The 20,287-nt window shown below is 38.7% G+C and overlaps 2 protein-coding genes across 2 annotated transcripts in view; both read right to left on the minus strand.

Moving 5' to 3' along the window:
- Positions 1–3,225, minus strand: part of LOC139717334 (uncharacterized) — a 4,042-nt gene extending 817 nt beyond the window's left edge. The window contains exons 1-2 of the mRNA XM_071628840.1: positions 3,217–3,225; positions 683–1,896 (exon numbers count right to left, since the gene is read on the minus strand). Of these exons, the coding sequence (XP_071484941.1) occupies positions 683–1,896; positions 3,217–3,225 (1,223 nt within the window). The remainder of the gene's footprint in view (positions 1–682; positions 1,897–3,216) is intronic.
- A 448-nt stretch (positions 3,226–3,673) lies between these two features.
- LOC139717335 (blastula protease 10-like) lies at positions 3,674–15,884 on the minus strand. The gene is made up of 7 exons (XM_071628841.1): positions 15,798–15,884; positions 12,461–12,749; positions 8,500–8,635; positions 7,187–7,259; positions 6,089–6,295; positions 4,741–4,993; positions 3,674–3,684 (listed from the first exon to the last, which is right to left on the minus strand). The coding sequence occupies exons 1-7, from the start codon at positions 15,882–15,884 to the stop codon at positions 3,674–3,676; spliced, it is 1,056 nt and encodes a 351-aa protein (XP_071484942.1).
- Positions 15,885–20,287: the final 4,403 nt, after the last annotated feature.

Here is a 20,287-nt window from a genome sequence, read left to right on the forward strand (position 1 = left end):
AAATCGAAATGGTGGTGAATAATGATTAAGATTTTGAATAATGATCGCTGATGTCATTCTTATTTGGGGGAAAAAGATCAGACAGAGGCACACTCAACATTTGCAGCACACTATGTGTCGTACTAAATTTTTAACACTGCTTTCTCCAACAACCTAAAAGATATAGGATTAATTTCTCATCTTATTGTGCTTTCATGGAACACAAAACCCCCAAATTTTTGAAAGCCAATATAACCTTACTTCTAATGATTTACTCACTTCTAATAATCCGTTTGATTTTTCCATATATATATATATATATATATATATATATATATATAATGTAGAATTAATGAGTTGATATAATACATGTATACACACACGTATATAATATATGACACATATATTATCTATAATTACATAAACACAAGTTATGTAAATGCATGTATACAGACAGAAATGTAAAGAAAGAAAGAAAGAAAGAAAGAAAGAAAGAAAGAAAGAAAGAAAGAAAGAAAGGAAAGGAACAAAAAGGTGGCAGAGAGAAACTCGGACTTTAATACAAGTTGATCGTGATAAGATTTACCTAAATGTATCGACTGTAGGTCCGAGATCGAGAGACAAGTAGGTAGAGGTGCATAATTCAGTCACTGCTCCACTGCTGCCAACTTTGAACTTTTTAAATGTGATCTCAATCACATACCCTGTCGGGGCAGTAACGGTGTATGAACACGTGAAGTGTTTAGGGAATTTATTCGGGTAATTTATAGATTTAACTGAAAGGCATGTTGTGTCTTCGGTAAGTTCGTAAACCTCGTTGCACGGAGGTTCAGTTGGGGCCTTTGTGGTAGGAGATTCGGTTGGAGTCTTTGTGGTAGGAGGTTCAGTTAGCACCTTAGTGGTAGGAGGTTCAGTTGGCGACTTTGTGGTAGGAGGCTCAGTTGGCGCCTTAGTTGTAGGAGGCTCAGTTGGCGCCTTAGTGGTAGGAGGCTCAGTTGGCGCCTTAGTGGTAGGGGGTTCAGTTGGCGCCTTTGTGGTAGGAGGTTCAGTTGGTGCCTTTGTGGTTGGAGGCTCAGTTGGCGCCTTTGTGGTAGGAGGCTCAGTTGGCGCCTTTGTGGTAGTGGGTTCAGTTGGCGCCTTTGTGGTAGGAGGTTCAGTTGGCGCCTTTGTGGTAGGAGGCTCAGTTGGCGCCTTAGTGGTAGGAGGCTCAGTTGGCGCCTTTGTGGTAGGAGGCTCAGTTGGCGCCTTTGTGGTAGGAGGCTCAGTTGGCGCCTTAGTGGTAGGAGGCTCAGTTGGCGCCTTAGTGGTAGGAGGCTCAGTTGGCGCCTTAGTGGTAGGGGGATCAGTTGGAGACTTTGTGGTAGGAGGTTCAGTTGGCGCCTTCGTAGTAGGAGGCTCAGTTGGAGCCTTAGTGGTAGGAGGTTCGGTTGGAGCCTTTGTCGTAGGAGGCTCAGTTGGCGCCTTAGTGGTAGGAGGCTCAGTTGGCGCCTTTGTGGTAGGAGGCTCAGTTGGCGCCTTAGTGGTAGGGGGATCAGTTGGAGCCTTTGTCGTAGGAGGTTCAGTTGGCGCCTTTGTGGTAGGGGGTTCAGTTGGCGCCTTTGTGGTAGGAGGTTCAGTTTGCGGCTGAGTGGTAGGAGGCTGAGTTGGAGGTGCAGTGCTAGGTAACAATACAGTGTACGTAGCTCTAAAGCCAGGATAGTTGATCGACTCGTCGGACCGGAACCAGATCATTATTTCTTGCCCGACAGAATATATCGTACTGGGCAGGGTTGACCCGCAATATTGTTCACCGCCATAAGTGGGGTTTTCTGCCATGATCTCAACGTAGTCCCACAAACAACCCTGGGGCTCAGCCGGCTCCAGTGAAAATGCTTCAAATGTCAATTCTATAACTGCACCCTCTGGTATGTTTTCAGGCTACATAAAAGATAAGAACATTGATAATTTTTATCAGTCTGAATATCGACATAGACAAGACACGTAAAATCAATAGCTCCTTATAATTATATTTTCCTCCTGTTATTCGTCTTTTGTTTTGTTTTGTTTTGTGTTTTTTTTACGTAGAAAATGGTATTTTGAAGCTCTAGCATCTCATTAATTTCTCATGCTCTTTCAGGGAAAATATGATATCGTAGTTTGAGGCCGTTTAAAGAATCCATCCTCAATCTGTACATGCACTATCAACAAGCATAATGAACCAATACCTTAAAAAAGAAACTTTTGCTTCCACTCACACAGTTTATCAATAGTTACGGCATGTTTCCTATACAGTATGTCCCCGCCCCCCCCCCCCCAAAAAAAAATACAACGGGACCCCCCGCAATGATATCTTTAAAAACAGTTAATCAATCTGAATACAAATTCAGGGTATGAAACTATAACTCATTGCCCACATCTTACAGAAAACCCCATTCGATTTGCTTCAGTGGTTAAAGAGAGATGAGGAATTTTGTAGAGGATGTCGGGAATCTCTTTTGTCCCAGTTCTGTCTATTATTCACACACTAGAGCATTGAATTGCTAAAATTGGAAAAATTAGACTCATGACATGCTTTACAACAATCTACATTTCTCTGTGACCGCTTAACCAAATTGAAGGAGGTTTTCTGCAAAATAGAGCTAAGATGTTATATTCTAAGGCCCCGAAGTAGCACTTAGACAGGTCGATCATTTTGGATGTTATCAATTCGAAAATTTGATTGTAATTTTTGAGGGACATACTGCAGTATGTCCCGCAAAAATTACAATCAGATTTTCGCATTGATAATATCCAATACGATTTTGTTTTCAATGCTACTTCAGGGTCTTAAAATATAACATCTTAGCTCTATTTTGCAGAAATCCCCATTCGATTTGGTTAAGCGGTCACAGAGAAATGGGGATTGTACTAAAGCATGTCATGAGTCTGATTCTTCCAAGTTTAGCACTTCGATGATTTTGTGTGTGAACAATAGACAGAACTTGGACAAAAGAGATTCCCGACATCCTCTGCAAAATTCCTCATTTCTCTTTGACCACTGAAGCAAATCGAATGGGGTTTTCATACCCTGAATTTGTATTTAGATTGATGCAATATTTTTAAAGATATCATTGCGTACGGCCCCGTTGTAATTTTTTGTGGGACATACGTACATGCCTCAATGAAAGTAGATAGATTCCCCCCTCTCCAAAAAAAGTTCGATATTTACAGTAAATATAGTACTGTAGCAAGCATTGATACAATCATTTCACTCATTACCTCCAACATTAGGGTAAAACTGCCAAGATACACCGCATCATTATAATCAATAACGGAAGTGAAATGTGCAATGGAAACGACATACAGGCATAACAGAGACTCCAACTCTCCCGTTTTCGACGGGAGATCTCCCGCCGAAAACCCATTTTTGCACAATCTCCCGTTCTCCCGTTTGAGATTTGATTTCTCCCGCCCTGGCTCTGTGTCTCCCGGTGGAAAGGATTTCTTACTTATTTTTATCGTATGTTGAAAAAATAAGCCTTAGATAGCACCAGAGAACATCTAGAATCCTAGGAACTTCGCGCTTCGCACAATCAACTTGGAGTCTCCCGTTTGCTAGGGGTTTCGGGCGGGAGAATCTCCAGATCAGAAGGTGCTTGGGGTTGGAGTCTCTGGCATAATGAGGGATGGACTACCCTTCCCGTTCCCCCCCCCCCCCTTGTTTTTTGTTTATAGCTCATCCCGTCCCTGCTGGGAAGAACACAGTGCCCCACAGTGTGAGAAACACAGTGTGAACACAGTGTGAATACATTGTGAACACATTGTGAAATCTCTTCACACTGTTAAATTCGAGCGTTTTAACATTGTGAACACATTGTGAATCAACAATTCACAGTGTGACACAGAACATTACCATGTGAACATTCTGGGAAAACCAAACCACAGTGTGAAATCATCTCTACACTGTTCAATTCTAGCGTTTTCCACATAGTGGACTATGTGACCACACTGTGAACGCACTGTGGGACACTGTGTTCTTTCCAGGAGGGGTAATCGCGCTATAATGTTTCTTTACGCATTATTTTTCTTACCTTGATATAATACATACAGACTGTACTGTCCGGGTAATTCCCAGTACCATAGTTGGGCGATTCAATTACGCCAGATGTCGCATTGTAGGTTACCTCACAGGCTGTTTGTGGCAACAGTATAACAAAGGCCGTTGTGAAAATACAACAGATAAACACACATACTGTAGTTACAGTGAACATACTGTATCTGGCGATGCTCGTTATTCCTAAGGTTCATTAATTCCGATAATGAAATAAGATTCATTTCCAAAACACACTCATTTTCCCTATACCTAGAAGTTCGTTAATCTGAAAAATGAAAATGGTTCGTTAATTCGAACACGAAATTATGGCGTTATTTCGAAAGTGCGTTTATTGAAAATTGAAAGGAGGCTCGTTATCAAAAAAATAATCACAAACGATGTAGAATCCGTATTTCCGGAATACGTTTAAAAGGTAGGCCTACTTAGTTTGAAGTAAGTGGTCCGGATTACGTTTAAAAGGTAGGCCTACTTAGTTTGCAGTAAGTGGTGATGATGTTCACTATGTGACACACACAGATCGACACATATTATAATTATTGTACGTATGTTATATACCCTACAAAACATGAAAAGAAACCGGGTGTGATTTATGTAATGCAACAAAGCGATTTGGGGGGGGGGGGTGGTATTCTCTGTTCACGACGAAACTGCATAGCAAGATCATATTATACAGACAAATGCTCACTTACGTTCCGTGTAATCTGACGACTCGGTTTGGCAGGTTGTACCAGTGTATTCTTCGGGACAGACGCATTCGCACCTCTCATTGAGGTAGCCTTCGTTTTCGCAAATGAGATCGGATGAGCAGTTCTCTGCACAGTTGTAGATCAGATTGGCTAATTTGGCGTCCTTGAAGCTGAGACCGTCGCGCTGTCCCATATTCACCATTTCGAATGGATCCAGCGTCGTGATCGTCGGAAGGTCAGTATTGTTGGCAAAGGCCTGGATATAATATGGAGGAACACACAATTAGTGATCTATCACTTGGTCTACTCCCACTTCGTTTTTATAGCTATCTAATCGCAACCCACCTGGTCTAATCCTGTTTCGCCTACAACCAGTTCGTCTATTGGCCATTGAATTTTTAGTCCAATTGCCACTTAGCCTCATAACCAGTTGCTCTACTTCCAGATGGGCTAAGCCCACTTCGTCTAATACCCATAGTTTAATAGACAAAATGGAAAACGACAAAACTGCAATTAGACCATCTGGTCATTAGGCAAAATGATAAGTAGCCAAACTGGGCATTAGACCAAGCGAGAAGTAGATCAAAAGGGCATTAGACGAAATTGATAGTAGACCAAGCGAGTTCAGCCGTAGCCAGGGGCGGAAGGGCGCCCCCCCCCCCCACACCTTTGATATTGTAAACGCGCCCCCTCTTTACGGAATTCCTGGATCCGCCCCTGGTAGTGGTGTTAGACGAACTGAAAAAGTGGACCATCTGATGGTAGATCAATGAGGCAATAAACCAACACACAAACGCACGCACACACACACACACACACACACACACACACACACATACTTCTGAAAAGCATCTCCAAAAACAAATCAATTCTTGCTGACAGCAATTTTGGTCTATCCTTTATTTACCTGTTCAAAATCTCATCGTTCATTTGTCATTAGTTAATTCTGTATGCTCACTGCAACGACTTATTACCACCTGCCATGTCCTATGACAGAGTGATCGTGTAGCTGAGATCCCTCTTTTACATGTTTGACGATGGAGTAAAATTGTGCTATAGAAATCGCTGACCAAAATGTAGATGCCCAATACAACGATCTCACTATATTCTTGCAGTAAGTACTGCATGCACACGCCCGAATATTGTGCGTCCGTTCGTTATCGTCAAAACGTTTAATCTATTCTGCATTCATGTGATGCTTACAATTTTTTACCCTTGGGTTGAGGCAGGACAGCAGGCAATGCCAGAGAGCGCATTGACAAAGTTATAACACATGACGACGAACAAGACCAAGGAATAAAGGAGGGTGCGATTTTTTAAAAAAAATGTAGAAAAGAAAACAAAACCTCACTGTTGAGCCGTAGTGCATGAGGGAACCGATGTCGTAAGATACCGTCATAATGACTTCATCTTCCACTAACTTAATAAAGTTGCTCTCGACGCCAGCACCATCCTGAATGTTGGAAAAGTAAACTTGTATGTAGTCGTCTCGGTCTGGTCTTTGCTGTTCGTGAAAGAATCCAATAGCATGACCTATTTCGTGAGCCGTAGTCCCTAGCTGAAATATAAAGGGAAAAGAAAACCTATGGACGTCAAGGAATAAATGGGTCAATTCAAATGATTTCAATAATCTCCCTAATGATAAAGATTTTGCAAATGTTTGCAGTGACACACAGCAAGTAGCTTTTAAAGAAAAGGGGTTATGATTGTCACTCTGGACTGTGAAAGTATACAAACAGGAAAGGGTAAATATGATGCCTGATGGCCTTTTTTTTTAGCGTGCACCTAGGCGATCATGAGGGGTCGGGTTCTCGCTGATATTATGGTAATGTATTCTTGTGCTCTCAGTCCGTCGTATAATATTGTCTAGTCATTGGTTTGTTAACAATAGCCTGGGGAGCATTAAAACAAATACCATGACAATATCTGATAATGATAAGTGATGTAGACTTTGTGTTTACAGTATAGTTGATGGTGACCTTGAATTCAATTCAAGTACTTTAATCAGACATGTAAAGAACAGTGATCACCATGGTGTTCATGCTGATAATACTGATAAAAGGAAAAATAACGTCACAACAAATCCTGTAAGTTGTAATATTCGGCAGAATTTCCAACTGTATATTACATAAATCTCTGCAGTGCTCGTTTAAACTACGAACTGACGAAAATTAATCACCATAAGTTATTTGCGCATTTTTTTTTTAATCGTTTCAACTATATATCTCATGTATATGAATAGATAATGTGGTAAATCTGTGATATTTTGCTCTTTCGGCCTACGTGGTGAAGAGCTGTACAAAGGGCTGCCATCATATCCTCTATTGGTAACGACCAACACAATCTCGTACCTCATCTATCACTTTCGATGTAGTTTTATACATATAGTGTATACACGTGTATAATTTATATAACAGTACCAACCCATAATCATGTTTTTCATACTTACCCCATTGCATCCACTTCCGATTGAAATATCTTGCGTGCCTTGATCACCGATTCGTCCGACGTAAGACCAGCAGCTGAAGGAAACACAAAAACAAAAACAAAGACAAACACACACACACACACACACACACACACATCGCCACTCAAGTTAAAGTGCGTAACTAACAAAACACGGCGAGGAATATTACATGGAGATGGGAGCACACTTGGGGGTGGGGCATGCAGACAAGCCTTCTATTTCTCTCAAACTCGTCTAAAAGTCACAAACGGCTCTGAATGGTGTTTTTTTTTTCTCATTTTGTGAGACGTTGCATTTGATAGGGTCAAATGTTTGAGTGTAACTTACTTAGTTTCTCCCCGTGTCATACATTTATGTTTTGAATTACTCGTATGTTTAGTGAAATATTCTGGTGCAATATTCCTTTTGTCATTATTACTTAAAATATTCCTATGGCAATCTCTTGGAATGACACCTCTTGCTGAAAGACTAATAGGAATGATACGAATCTTTATCGAACATTTATGTAAACATGACTTAAACACATCTACATCATGGCTTAAGCTCGAAGTTTTTGGTAAATTTCAACTTTGGTAGTGGTCTGTCTTAGGTCGAAAGCAATCAATGCCAGTTCGAGAGCCCTCAATAGTTCGAGCCAGATGACGACGACTTCACGCCACTTTACATTATATCGTTTGCTGATGTCTTTACATGGCTAATTTCAAATGTTTAAGGAGATCAAAGCTCAAATATAAATGTGGATTGGGTGAAAGCAGCAATACTAGAAGAACAAATCAGTGGACGTTTGATAAAAATTGGACGAGCAATTCAAAACAGTTTTAAAGCTTTGGTGCCGTGATCGCTTGATAAGGAGAGTGCTACACTCCATGACGTCATTATGGACATCAATATAAAGGAAAATGAAGGAAATAGATACATTCCGCTTTTATAGCATAATGAAAGAGCGCTTGACTTACCTCTTTCAGAAAGCAGGGGAAATAATATTACCCTTGATATACGTCAGTGGCAAGTCGCTTTTCACGAAATATGAACCTTTGAGGAATTCTCCCTGTATGTTTTCTTTACTAGCTTGCTGCTGTCGAAAATGACGTCGTTATGACTAGTCTCCTTATCGCGCGGTGATGGCATCGAATCTTTAAAATTCATAACATTTGAATTGATTGTCCGATTTTCCTCAAACTTTCACTGATGTGTCGTACTAATTACGCTGCTTTCACTCAAGACTCAATCCGCATTATATTTTGGCTTAGGTTTCCTGTATAATATAGTGCTCATTCGAAAAGCAAACGACTCACCCATCTCCCTTGAAGAAACGGATTTTCTGGTGGTACCCCAAACTGTTCCCGGTCTCCGTAGAGTAAGGTACAAACTTCAGGCAAGTTAGACTCATCCAGTGCTCCAATGCGTTCAGGATGTAAGACTCGTCATCGGCTGAAAAAAAAATGAAATAAAATGAAAAAAGAAAACAAAACACTCAAAAGAAAAGAACAAAACCCTCCAGGAGAATGGGCGGAATAGACAGATGAAACTACAGCGACTGATAATCCCGGTTCAAACGAAAAGCAATGTCAGGTCAGTGTTCAGTGTTTTATTGCTTTTGTTGTTGTTCTTCTTCTTCTTTTGACTTTTTTGTGTTGTGTCTCAATTAAAGTTAACAAATATTGAAAAGTTACGAAAGCGCGAAAGGAAAAAAGAACTCGGTGTTTCGACACATGACATACATTCAAGAACATGAAGGGAGGGGGCCACGGGATAGATTTTGACAACATAATTGACAAAAATTATCTTTTGATAAGAAATGTGGTATCTGTGACAATTTACGACGAAAGCATCGTCAACAACATTTAACGCGGACGACCTCTCGGTTCGGTGTAAAAATGGCAGAGGTAAAAATGGCAGGGGTAAAAATGGCAGGGGTAAAAATGGCAGAGGTAAAAATGGCAGAGGTAAAAATGGCAGAGGTAAAAATGGCAGAGGTAAAAATGGCAGGGGTAAAAATGGCAGGGGTAAAAATGGCAGAGGTAAAAATGGCAGAGGTAAAAATGGCAGAGGTAAAAATGGCAGGGGTAAAAATGGCAGAGGTAAAAATGGCAGAGGTAAAAATGGCAGAGGTAAAAATGGCAGAGGTAAAAATGGCAGGGGTAAAAATGGCAGAGGTAAAAATGGCAGAGGTAAAAATGGCAGAGGTAAAAATGGCAGAGGTAAAAATGGCAGAGGTAAAAATGGCAGAGGTAAAAATGGCAGAGGTAAAAACGGCAGAGGTAAAAATGGCAGAGGTAAAAATGGCAGCGGTAAAAATGGCAGAGGTAAAGTTGTCAGTGGTCGAAATGTCAGTGGTCAAAATGCTAGAGATAAAAAATACCATTGATAAAAATTTAGTCGTTGAAATGCAAGAGGACGAGGTAAAAGTGACAGAGATTTCTTTTTCTTCATGTTTCTGACACCTTTCTCGCAATACGCGCTTTTCGTGCCTTCTCCTGAAATAAAGCACGGGGGAGACCGGGGAGAAATATGGGACACTCATAACTTGAAAAATGCTCGGCCAGTCAACAATCCAATTATATCAGTAAAAAGATGAGCCTCGGTACACCTAAAAATGGACATATTAACCATTATACAGCTCTACAGGTATCTTGTCAGTAAAATATCAAACTTACTTTAGATCTGGTAGGTCCTATACTATGTTAATAAGTATTTTAAAAAGTGTGCAAACTTCTGAAAATAAAATTGCTTGATAACAGACATGCAGGTATGAAAAATTGGCAGGGATCTTTCACTGTTTCTGTTACCACTGGGAGAAATTTAAAAGGGCAGTGTTACATTTCTCCCCGCGGCACATGTAAAGAGAGTCTTGCAGAGCTTCAGCGATCCCTGTGTAAATTGAATCGCGATCATAGGCGGTGATTTCAATCTACCTGGATGGGGTTGGATTGGATTTTCTTACTGTTGTTGTATAACGAGGGAACAACGTCATTTTCGGTGGCTGAATCTACCAATCTTTAGCAACACACCATGTTGATAACATAATGGAATCTGACTTTGGAGCAACAGCTAAGTTTGAAAGGCATCAAACATTTACATTTTTTTTTCGCCTGCGGATTCATTCAACAATGATTGAAAGAAATCCCATGGCAAACTATCAGTTTTTACTCTCACTAGAACAGATTATTGCTAAAGTTCGTCTCCAGTTTTAATAGGCATAAGTTTGAAAAGTGACTACAAAGTGTTCATTAAACTTCGAGATATTTGTTTTTGCGCCGTGTGATACTTGGACAATGTGATAAAATATTTTGCAAGAGCTTATTTGTTTTTGCGCCATGTGATACTTGAACAATGTAATAGAATATTTTGCAAGAGCTTGCTTATGTCTGCCGATACATCTGCTGTAGTTTATTTTTTTTGCGTTTTGTATTTTTACTTCTACATTATGTCGTGATCAGGCCTTGTGAGATAAATAGGCTCCTAAAAAACCTGAATGTGAGAAAATGATATTGAACAGGTGAAAAATTAGCGGTTTGCTTCGACTATGTCTCCTTCACTTTTTTACACTAAACAGTTCAAAAAATGGACAGTAATGACAATATACTAGCCTGGACGTGAGCGGAATTCGTTTGTGTAAGAGTGTGTATGTGAGAGTATGTATATCTGCGTATATGTTTATACCAAAAGTGGGTTCGTGTGTGTGTGTGTGTGTGTGTGTGTGTGAGTGTGTGTGATAACTTCATTGGGCGAAACAACGTAGGATTATACTGTTTAAGGGCCATGCAGCATTGTTGGAACCCCCATATAATGATAAATAATCATAATCATAATCATAATAATAATACTGAATAATGAAAATAATTTCCCATAGGCCTACTAGGCTCTTAGCTGGTTTATTATTTCTCTGCACACAGACAGATTACGCCACTGCACTTGAATCAAACTCAGGATAATGAGAGTGCTCTAATCTTTTTAAAACATAATTAAATCAATATTCTTCAAATCTGCAATTTGGATTTGTTAATTCGAGAAATACAGTTTGCTCTGACTAGGATATCATTCAAGACCTCTTCATACGTTTATATCTGACGAAATGGTAACAGCTCGTTATTCCGAAGGTTCTTTATTCCGAAGGCTCTTTAGTCCGAAGATTCGTTATTCCGAAGGTTCATTGTTCCGAATTTCATTTTCGGATTAACGATTCTTCGGAATAACGAACCTTCGGAATAACGCCACAAATGTTCGGATTAACGAACCCTTTTTCATTTTCGGATTAACGAACCTCTAGGTATAGGGAATTTGTGTGTTTCGGATTAACGACCCTTCGGAATAACGAACCTTCGGAATAGCGAACCTTCGGAATAACGAACAGCACCCGACGAAATCGCTCTCATTACTTCTGACATTTTACTTCTGCCATTTTTACCTCTGCCATTTTTACCTCTGCCATTTTTACCTCTGCCATTTTACCTCTGCCATTTTTACCTCTGCCGTTTTTACCTCTGCCATTTTTACCTCTGCCATTTTTACCTCTGCCATTTTTACCCCTGCCATTTTTACCTCTGCCATTTTTACCTCTGCCATTTTTATCTCTGCCATTTTTACCTCTGCCATTTTTACCTCTGCCATTTTTACCCCTGCCATTTTTACCCCTGCCATTTTTACCTCTGCCATTTTTACCTCTGCCATTTTTACCTCTGCCATTTTTACCCCTGCCATTTTTACCTCTGCCATTTTTACCTCTGCCATTTTTACCTCTGCCATTTTTACCTCTGCCATTTTTACCTGGCACCGACCTCTCGGGGTGCCCTGTGAATGCCACGATAAATGACCCAGTAAATGAATTTTTGTCCTTTGAAATAACTTCCTTCTTGAAAGTGTTATTTGATAATGCAAACAGGTGACGATTCCTGTTACATAGTGTCATTCTTTTGTCGACCAATATATATATATATATATATATATATGACAATAACGGTGGCTCGATGGTCCGGGTCACTAAAAACTGATTCCGGGCCACCAAAAAAAGAGAGCTATTCTTTGGTTGCCCGACTTGTCAACTGACATTAACTATAGGATGGGTTGTTAATTTTCCTTTTATTTCGGGCAGCGAAATTTCTACTGGGGCTACCAAATTTAAAGATTTTTTTTTTTAGCCCTTTTAGGCTATCAGGGGGAAAAAGATAGTGTCAGCCTTGTGTATATAATACATATACATATACATATGCATACACACATACATACATATATACATACATATCATAATCTTAATACCTGATGTGGAGTCGATTTCGTACATGACTGTGTTCTGTGGCCATCGCTTGGTCAGGTCAGTGGTGGCCTTTCTTCTTTTTCGTTTTGGTCTCTGCTCTTCGGAAGAATCCGAACTTCCATCTTTCTGCTTTCGCCAAATTTCGTCACTTTCATCAACACTGATTTCCTCCTCACTTTCATCAACTTCATCGTCCTCTTGGAAGAGAATTCGTAGTTGCTCCACGGTCAGCTTCATGTCGCCACCGGTGACGTTTTGCTCGGCAGTGACGCTTGTCGACAACGGATCAACCTTCGTGCAAGAATCAAAACGTCTCATTTTGAGACCGTAATGGGAAATAGCCTAGTTTGAAACCTAAATCAAATTCCTTCTTCCAAAGAAAGTCAGTGTTCACGTACAAAGACAACGAAACTAAGTTTCCAGGACGACCAAGGATATAATTTTTCCAAACAAGATATATTATTTGTTAATAAATATCATGAAGTAGGACTAAGAATGTTTTCATGTCGAGTTCAAGAAACAAATTGCCCACATCATGAAGTGTTGACAAAATGATAATGATAATCATAATAATAACAATGATAATAATAATAATTATTATTATTATTGTTATTATTATTATCATCATTATTATTGTTATTATCATTATTATCATTATTATCATAAGAACAACAAAACACACTATTAAAGTTGCATCCTCGTAAAAACAACACACATTCCACTCTTGTCAGACGAACTCCATGTTATGAGAACGGATTTGAAAAAAATTATTAGACAAGTGGTACCGTAGAATGAATCAGGGCACTTCCGAAATGGTTACACATGCCATGTCGTGGCAACGTAACAGAGCTCCATTGTTGTCAGTGAAAGGGCCTTCCATGAAAACAGCCTTTGAGGTGAATGGGCTGTTAAAGAGATATCACTGTTGTTCATATCATTAGTAACTATGATCGTAGTTCCAGCTGTCATTTTAGTCCAGTCCGCTACAACGACTCACTCTCAATATTATCATTGTCATTGTCATTGGATAATTGTTAGTTTATAACTGAACTAACTGGTAGGGACTAGTGTAAACTCTACAAACTCTACGAAATGATGACGAAATCAAAGAAGAAATAAAAAAAAATCGAGAAGAGGGGAACGCTCAATGACAATGAAAGGAGCAAGCACCATACTTGGACCAGAAGTCTGCTAGGAAGGAGATATGACGGTAACAGTTAGGCTAAAATATGTAACCATCGATGAGAAATAAAAATATATAAGAGCAAAAGTTCTATCGAATTTTTACCGGGAAACTACAATAGATATAAAGCGGGGCATCAACGAAATAATCTCTTTTGCACCATTCCTGAATAGAATGGTGGAATAAATAGTTGATGCCATCATGGACATCCGTGCAGGGTATACAATAACGCAGAATGTGTTTGTAGCCAAAGTTTATACAGTGCAGAATGTGCAGGAACAATATTCTATAAAAATGCAATTTGTCTCTGCATCTATTGCATCGCTAAAGAGGCCGGTGAGAAAAGTGATGACGTAGTCCTCCTCTTGATCAACTCCCAACTGGAGCTCGACGTCGCGACGGTGTCACTGCGAGCGACCTTGATAGGAGTCACCGTATCACACCAAGACAACCCTCTGACAAGCCAAGACAGAAAACTCTCAGACATGAAAACCCATTATTTTGACATAATCTGGTCTGTTCGTCTAAAATACTCCATATCAAACTTTTAAGTTAACGTAAACAATTATATATTTGAAAGGAGAGATCGAAATTCCATTGGAGGTAGTATTGGATGCTATATTCCATGGAACCTATCATGCACCAGACGATCTGACTTGGAAATTGATACATTAGAGGTTAGCTTGAAATGTAAAGTAGGATAACTCTATATCATGGCTCATTGGTATTATGTGTCGTCCTCCGATCAGTAACTTCGAAATCCTTAATGAAATAGAAAATAATTTGGAGCCGGTAATGAATATTTCAAATAGGGTCTAAATCAGTAAATCTTCTTGTCTTAAGTTAACTCAATTGATCAAAACACCCACCAAAATCACAAACGAGAGTCGAGCACGTACAATGACTTGATAGTCTCGCTTATAGAAAAGAGTTGTGTAAATTCAGGTGCAATGTCATATGGGTTAAGTAATCAATTTTTTTTTCACATATTATGAGGTGATTATGATATCATGTACTGTTGAAAGCCAAAGAGCTCCAGAATGTAAAAGAAATTCACACCTTCCGTTCTTTTAAACCTTTTAATCGAGGAAGGTTTATCACTGAAGGATCCCACATTGGCTGAAACTTGTTCTACGAAAGTAATGATGTTGACCATCTTTGACAACTTTTCTAGGAAGACTTCAAGGTATACAAGATATTATGTCATAATAATGCTCCCAAAATGTGACCCCCCCCCCCAAAAAAAAAAAAAAAAAAAAAAAGATAAAATGTGCGGCATGGATAGAACAAAGATAGAATTTGCTATAGAGAGAGAAACTTCTTGAAATGTAAATTTGATGTTTCAGGCCATCCAAGCGACTTGGAAGAGTGTTCGGCACAGTACAGAATAAAAAAGGAAATGGATTATTATAATCATACAGTTTACGGTGAGTGTACGAAATTTAGAAGAAACATGGACAATGATTAAGATTTTTTTTTTCTTCTCTGGAAACAGATCAATCAACAATTTAAGGCAGTTATTTTTATGGACATTATTATTGCGTGCGTCTTCATGCAAAAGTGAGCTTGCGAGAACAAAATATAAGTGTGTGTGTGTGTGTGTGCGTGTGTGTGTGTGTGTGTGTGTGTGACAGAGTCTGGGGTGGATTCATGTGTATTTGTGTCTAAGTGATTTGTTCATAATCTTTCTCGGATTTTGTATCTTGAATAGTTGACCCTTCTCTTCTGTATGAATATATGATGTGTTTTTAACTCAAATTGCATTTTGTATATGTGTTGCATGGCCCTTTGGTTGAGCAGTTCCTGGCGATCTAAAAAAGCCTATGTGCTAAAAGAAAATAAATGAATAAATAGATAAAGAACTACATAAATAACATTATTAGTGTCATTTCCATTACCTGATATAATTGCCATTATTTTCATCACCGGTATAAACAACTAATAATATTGTTATCATCTTATTAATTGTTGTTATTATCCTCATGATTGTCATTATACTCATTACCATTGAGTTGTGTTCATTATCAGTATTCGAGTTTTCTAGGTTGTGGTAGTAGATGTAGTCCTATACTACCTTAATGTGCACTGTGATTATTCCGGGATAGGAAAATGATACAACCAGGTTTAAATGATAATAAGTAACTGTATCCACTTACGTCTTCAACAGGTCTGCATTCGACGACGGAAACGAAAGCGAAGACGCAGACGAGAGCTAGAGCAATTTTCTTGACATCAACATCCATTTTTAGCTGTAGACTCGGTCTCCGCTTCGCGACGAGATACAATGAAGGCGACTAAGATTTATGACTAAACTGGGCCTATACAACGAAAGGACAGGTTTCTAGTCCTAACTGATTTCTTTTCATTCTATTTCCCCTTATATAATCTCCAAATGATGATCAACGTATGACTACAGACATGGGAACAAATATTACTTTTGTCAACATCGATTAAGACAATCATTGTGAACGTGTGTCAGACGTCTGTCCAATTAATTGTGTTTGCTCCTTCTTAAATGTTACGTTTCCTACACAAATAATGGTTTGGGAACTATAAATCCTCTAAAGGTTTCCCGTTCCGAGTGAAATCCCACCTCACATTTTGTGCAGTGAAGATGGCGGCACGCATGCTATTATATGCTTATTTCATAAGTGCTCCATTCTATAAGAAAACTTCATGAAAAAACATTAAGGTTTGCTAACTCTTGCACTGAATGTCAGGGTAAAACAATAGGTCAGTCAACGAGTTCCAGCATTATGACATCATTGTGGAAGATACATGTATTTTATAATCCTGAATATATATGTTTGTAAATTCAAACATTGTTAACTGCATATTCTCGAAAGTTGTAATGTTATAGGCCACAATTATCACCATTGCATTGGCTAACAGACACACACACACACACACACACACACATAATATATATATATATATATATATATATGATTATATACATACATACATACATATGTAAATATGATATACAGCGAGAGAGACGGAAATGCAAATATATATATATATATATCTATAAAATTATATATATACATATATTTATATTAGATAGATACATACAGAGAGAGATAGACGGAAATACAGATACATAATTATAAATGTAAATATACGTAAATGCAAAATAATGAACAATGGATTGAAGAGATTAAACTGTTTTATTGGTACATTTTGCTTTCGTTATGACCTTACAATCGAATATTCGGATTTCCATGAGATATCTTCCTTAAAGTGTGTTCTATTGATGTATGCAAGAACTTCATTGAATATGATACATATTGCCGGACTTGAAGGACACTCTGAATTCCACGAATTAAACTTTTGAAGATTTTCGTGGAGAAACATACATACATTTTGATTAGGCCCGGTTTATCGCGTAATAACGTTATTCATGGCAGATACCTACGTGCTTGTTCAGCTGGTAAGTGTACATATTACATCTCAAACAATTAATTGTCGTACACGAAGGTCATACCAATCGGTGAATCAATGGTCGCAACACTAATCAAATATCTAAACAAACAAAAAATAAAGTATTTCAAGTGCACCATTATTTCTTGGTTTGCAGTCATATTTTGAACACAAATGAGTTTTAAACAACGTCAATAATAGATTATGAAGGTATCGCGCTCGAAATAGGATCCATGAATTAATGTGCCCAAATTGAACAATGAAACAGCTGCTGTCGGGGTTATTTTTATTCATTTGTTTTGTTTTGTTTGTTTGTTTGCTCCCTTGCTTTGCGTGGACAATTTTCGCATTCATATGATTTCAAACTGAAAGACAAACGATAACATAATATTGAAACTATTTGGCACGGGCAGTTGGTGTCACGACGGAGGTACTATAATAGGCGAGGGCTTTAGAACATGATTAGTTTTCGTGGTCAAGTCCCGAATGCTTTTTAGCAGCATTTGAAAGGATCTTACAAGGAATCTAAATGACTCGGATCAATGTATTTGACATGGGTTTTACCCTTCAGTGTTAAGGGACAAAATTGATGTTACCCAGCCATTCACTTCACCGACAGCAAAAGAACTTCACGTCTGTGTAAGTAAATGTAAGTGGAAGTGAAATTATGGATATTATTCATATGCTGTAGATTTGAAAACTGGCAGAAACTTCAGGTTTGTGTGTGTGTGGGGGGGTGGGTGTGTGAGAGATAGGAAGAGATAAGCTTCTCGAGGTGTAAATGATGACGTCATGGTCCCACCAGACTTTCGAACGATTACCTTCCCTCTAAGGAAAAACTTTTGGCAGATTACAATACATGTATCTGTGATGAAATTGCGCATTCATCTGTGAGACAAAGGTAGAAAAGAGAGGGAATGAGGGAGGGAGAAAACAGAAAAACAAAATAAAACAAAAACTTCCTGGCTAGCTCCAATGGAATTGAATCATGGAGTAAAAAAAACAACAAATGTTACAAATGGATATTGACGTGGTCTCCGCGTATTTGCCGTCACTTAAAAAATAACGTCAGTTTCTGAAGAATGCAAACAAATGCACACATCTGCACCATCGACAAAAAAAAAATATATGCATAAAATCAATAGGCTTTCATTCTGTTTTGTTGTTGGTTGTTGTGTCTTTCTAACAGTAATATTTGTTACGGTATGAGTCTTCATAAATTATTATCGATCTTTATGACCAAATCAGTATTGAAAAACCAGACGTCATTAATACTTTTCATTCCCCTGACAAAAATGTGGGTCCAAAGTACTTCTTTACATGGCTGTCTCTATAAGAAAAAAAAAATGCTTTATACAGACAAAGGAAGACGTAGTGATTCGTTGATATTCTTCTGTGATTCTGCCGATGCGACAAGATAAACAGGAACCAAAGTTTGAAGCAACAGCGAACACAATCATTGCTAAAATACAATTAATGTATTCTGATGTAGGTACCATGAGTAAATCCGAAAATTAAATGCACGAATGTCACAGGAACATTACAATAAATGCACCGGTGGGAATGCGTTAGTGAAGATGGAGCGCACTCGAGGGTATTGACGATACACGTAGTGTCATGCACGATATTGTGAATACCCGAGAGTGCGATCTCCACAAACGTCACGTGCATAACTGGGCATTATTCGTTTTATAAAATGGGTATATTAACGCAGATATATCAGCTGGTCAAACTTCCCATTCCAATACATTGAAGTCGCTCTCCGATTGGCCGAGCGGACGACCATGTGAATCAAAGCGATTGCTCTAGTTCGCGCCGCGCGCACAGGTAGCTGAACAAGCACAGAGAGCAATCGGTTATCTGCCATAACTATAATACCGCCTTTTAATACCCCTTGCAGCTTAGTGCTAATAATAATAGTGATAATAATAGTAGTAGTAGTAGTAGTAGTAGTAGTAGTAGCAGTAGTAGTAATAGTAATAGCGATAATAATAATGATAATAATGATAGAAATGATGATAATAATAATAATAATGATAATAACAATAATAACAATAATACACTCTCGTACAAAGTCAATGATACGGCAATTTCATCTATAGTATTCAGCCCAGAATCTATCAACACCCTCGAGTAAGCACAATATTATATTATCATCCCAGAATGACATCTATCGCCTCTCCTCTAAGAATACATTTAAACTGTAAAATATGTAACGGTATAACCATGCAGAGTCAAGTGCAGTTAAGTCAAGCGCTTTTTGCATGGCCGGCGCCACATTTCCAAGAGTGGAGGCCCACTTAAGATTCCCGGTTTCGTCGGCTAACAAGCAACAACAACAAAAAAAAAAACTTTAAGAAAATGAAAATCCTTACAACGATTTGCATTCTTTATTTTGGGAGGCATACTTTATGTGGTACTGCACTTGGAAAAAGAAGAAATAACTGCCCCCCAATCAATTCCTTTTGAAAGGGCATATTATTTAGTTGAATATTCAAAAAATTCTTTTTGTTCTTCCTCGTATCTTTTCCTGCAGCTGTGTAGTAGAATTAAGCCTCCCGAACGTGAATTAGTCACGATACAGCTTTAGAAAATAAACTGTAAATATAATAGACAACGGACAAAAGTCTCTGAAATGCGCTGTTCAGTCTGAGTTTGTACTTTTCGTCGGTTGAGAGGTAAATTAAGCTACTAGTGGGAGGGGAAAATGCATGCATCCTATTCGACAGCATTGAATTATTCAGGACATGTCCATTGCCTGTTCGCCCGACGGGCAACAGAGGGCAGACCAACACTATCACATCTAGACTCCCTTTAGAGCCCCTTTAGAGCCCCTTTAAAGGGACTCTATAGAAGTAATCACTTATTCACGGTCACACATCTGCGTGTGACTGAGGAGGCACTCCACTCTTTATACGTAAAATTGAAATTAAAAATTACGACAAGAACAAGAATGGTAAAGGCGTCGTCCTATTTGAACATAGAGACTATGAATATTACGGATGTTTTTTTTTTTTTTTTCGTTTGATGATTATGAGCGTGACACGACATATTTTGCTCCTGAGATTATTACTCCGGTCTTACTTTCTCCAGTTAAGGACTTAGACTAAGGGTAAGGGTAAGGGTTATGATAAGGTTTTGGTTTAGTTTGATGTGAAGAATATGATTAGAATTAGGGTTAGGACTATGTCTGTGGGTAGAATTTATGTTTCGCTTAATGGGG

The sequence above is a fragment of the Diadema antillarum genome, unplaced genomic scaffold (genome assembly GCF_040938485.1).
Source record: "Diadema antillarum isolate AM-2024a unplaced genomic scaffold, OU_Dant_1.0 scf00000074, whole genome shotgun sequence".
NCBI lineage: Eukaryota > Metazoa > Echinodermata > Echinoidea > Diadematoida > Diadematidae > Diadema > Diadema antillarum.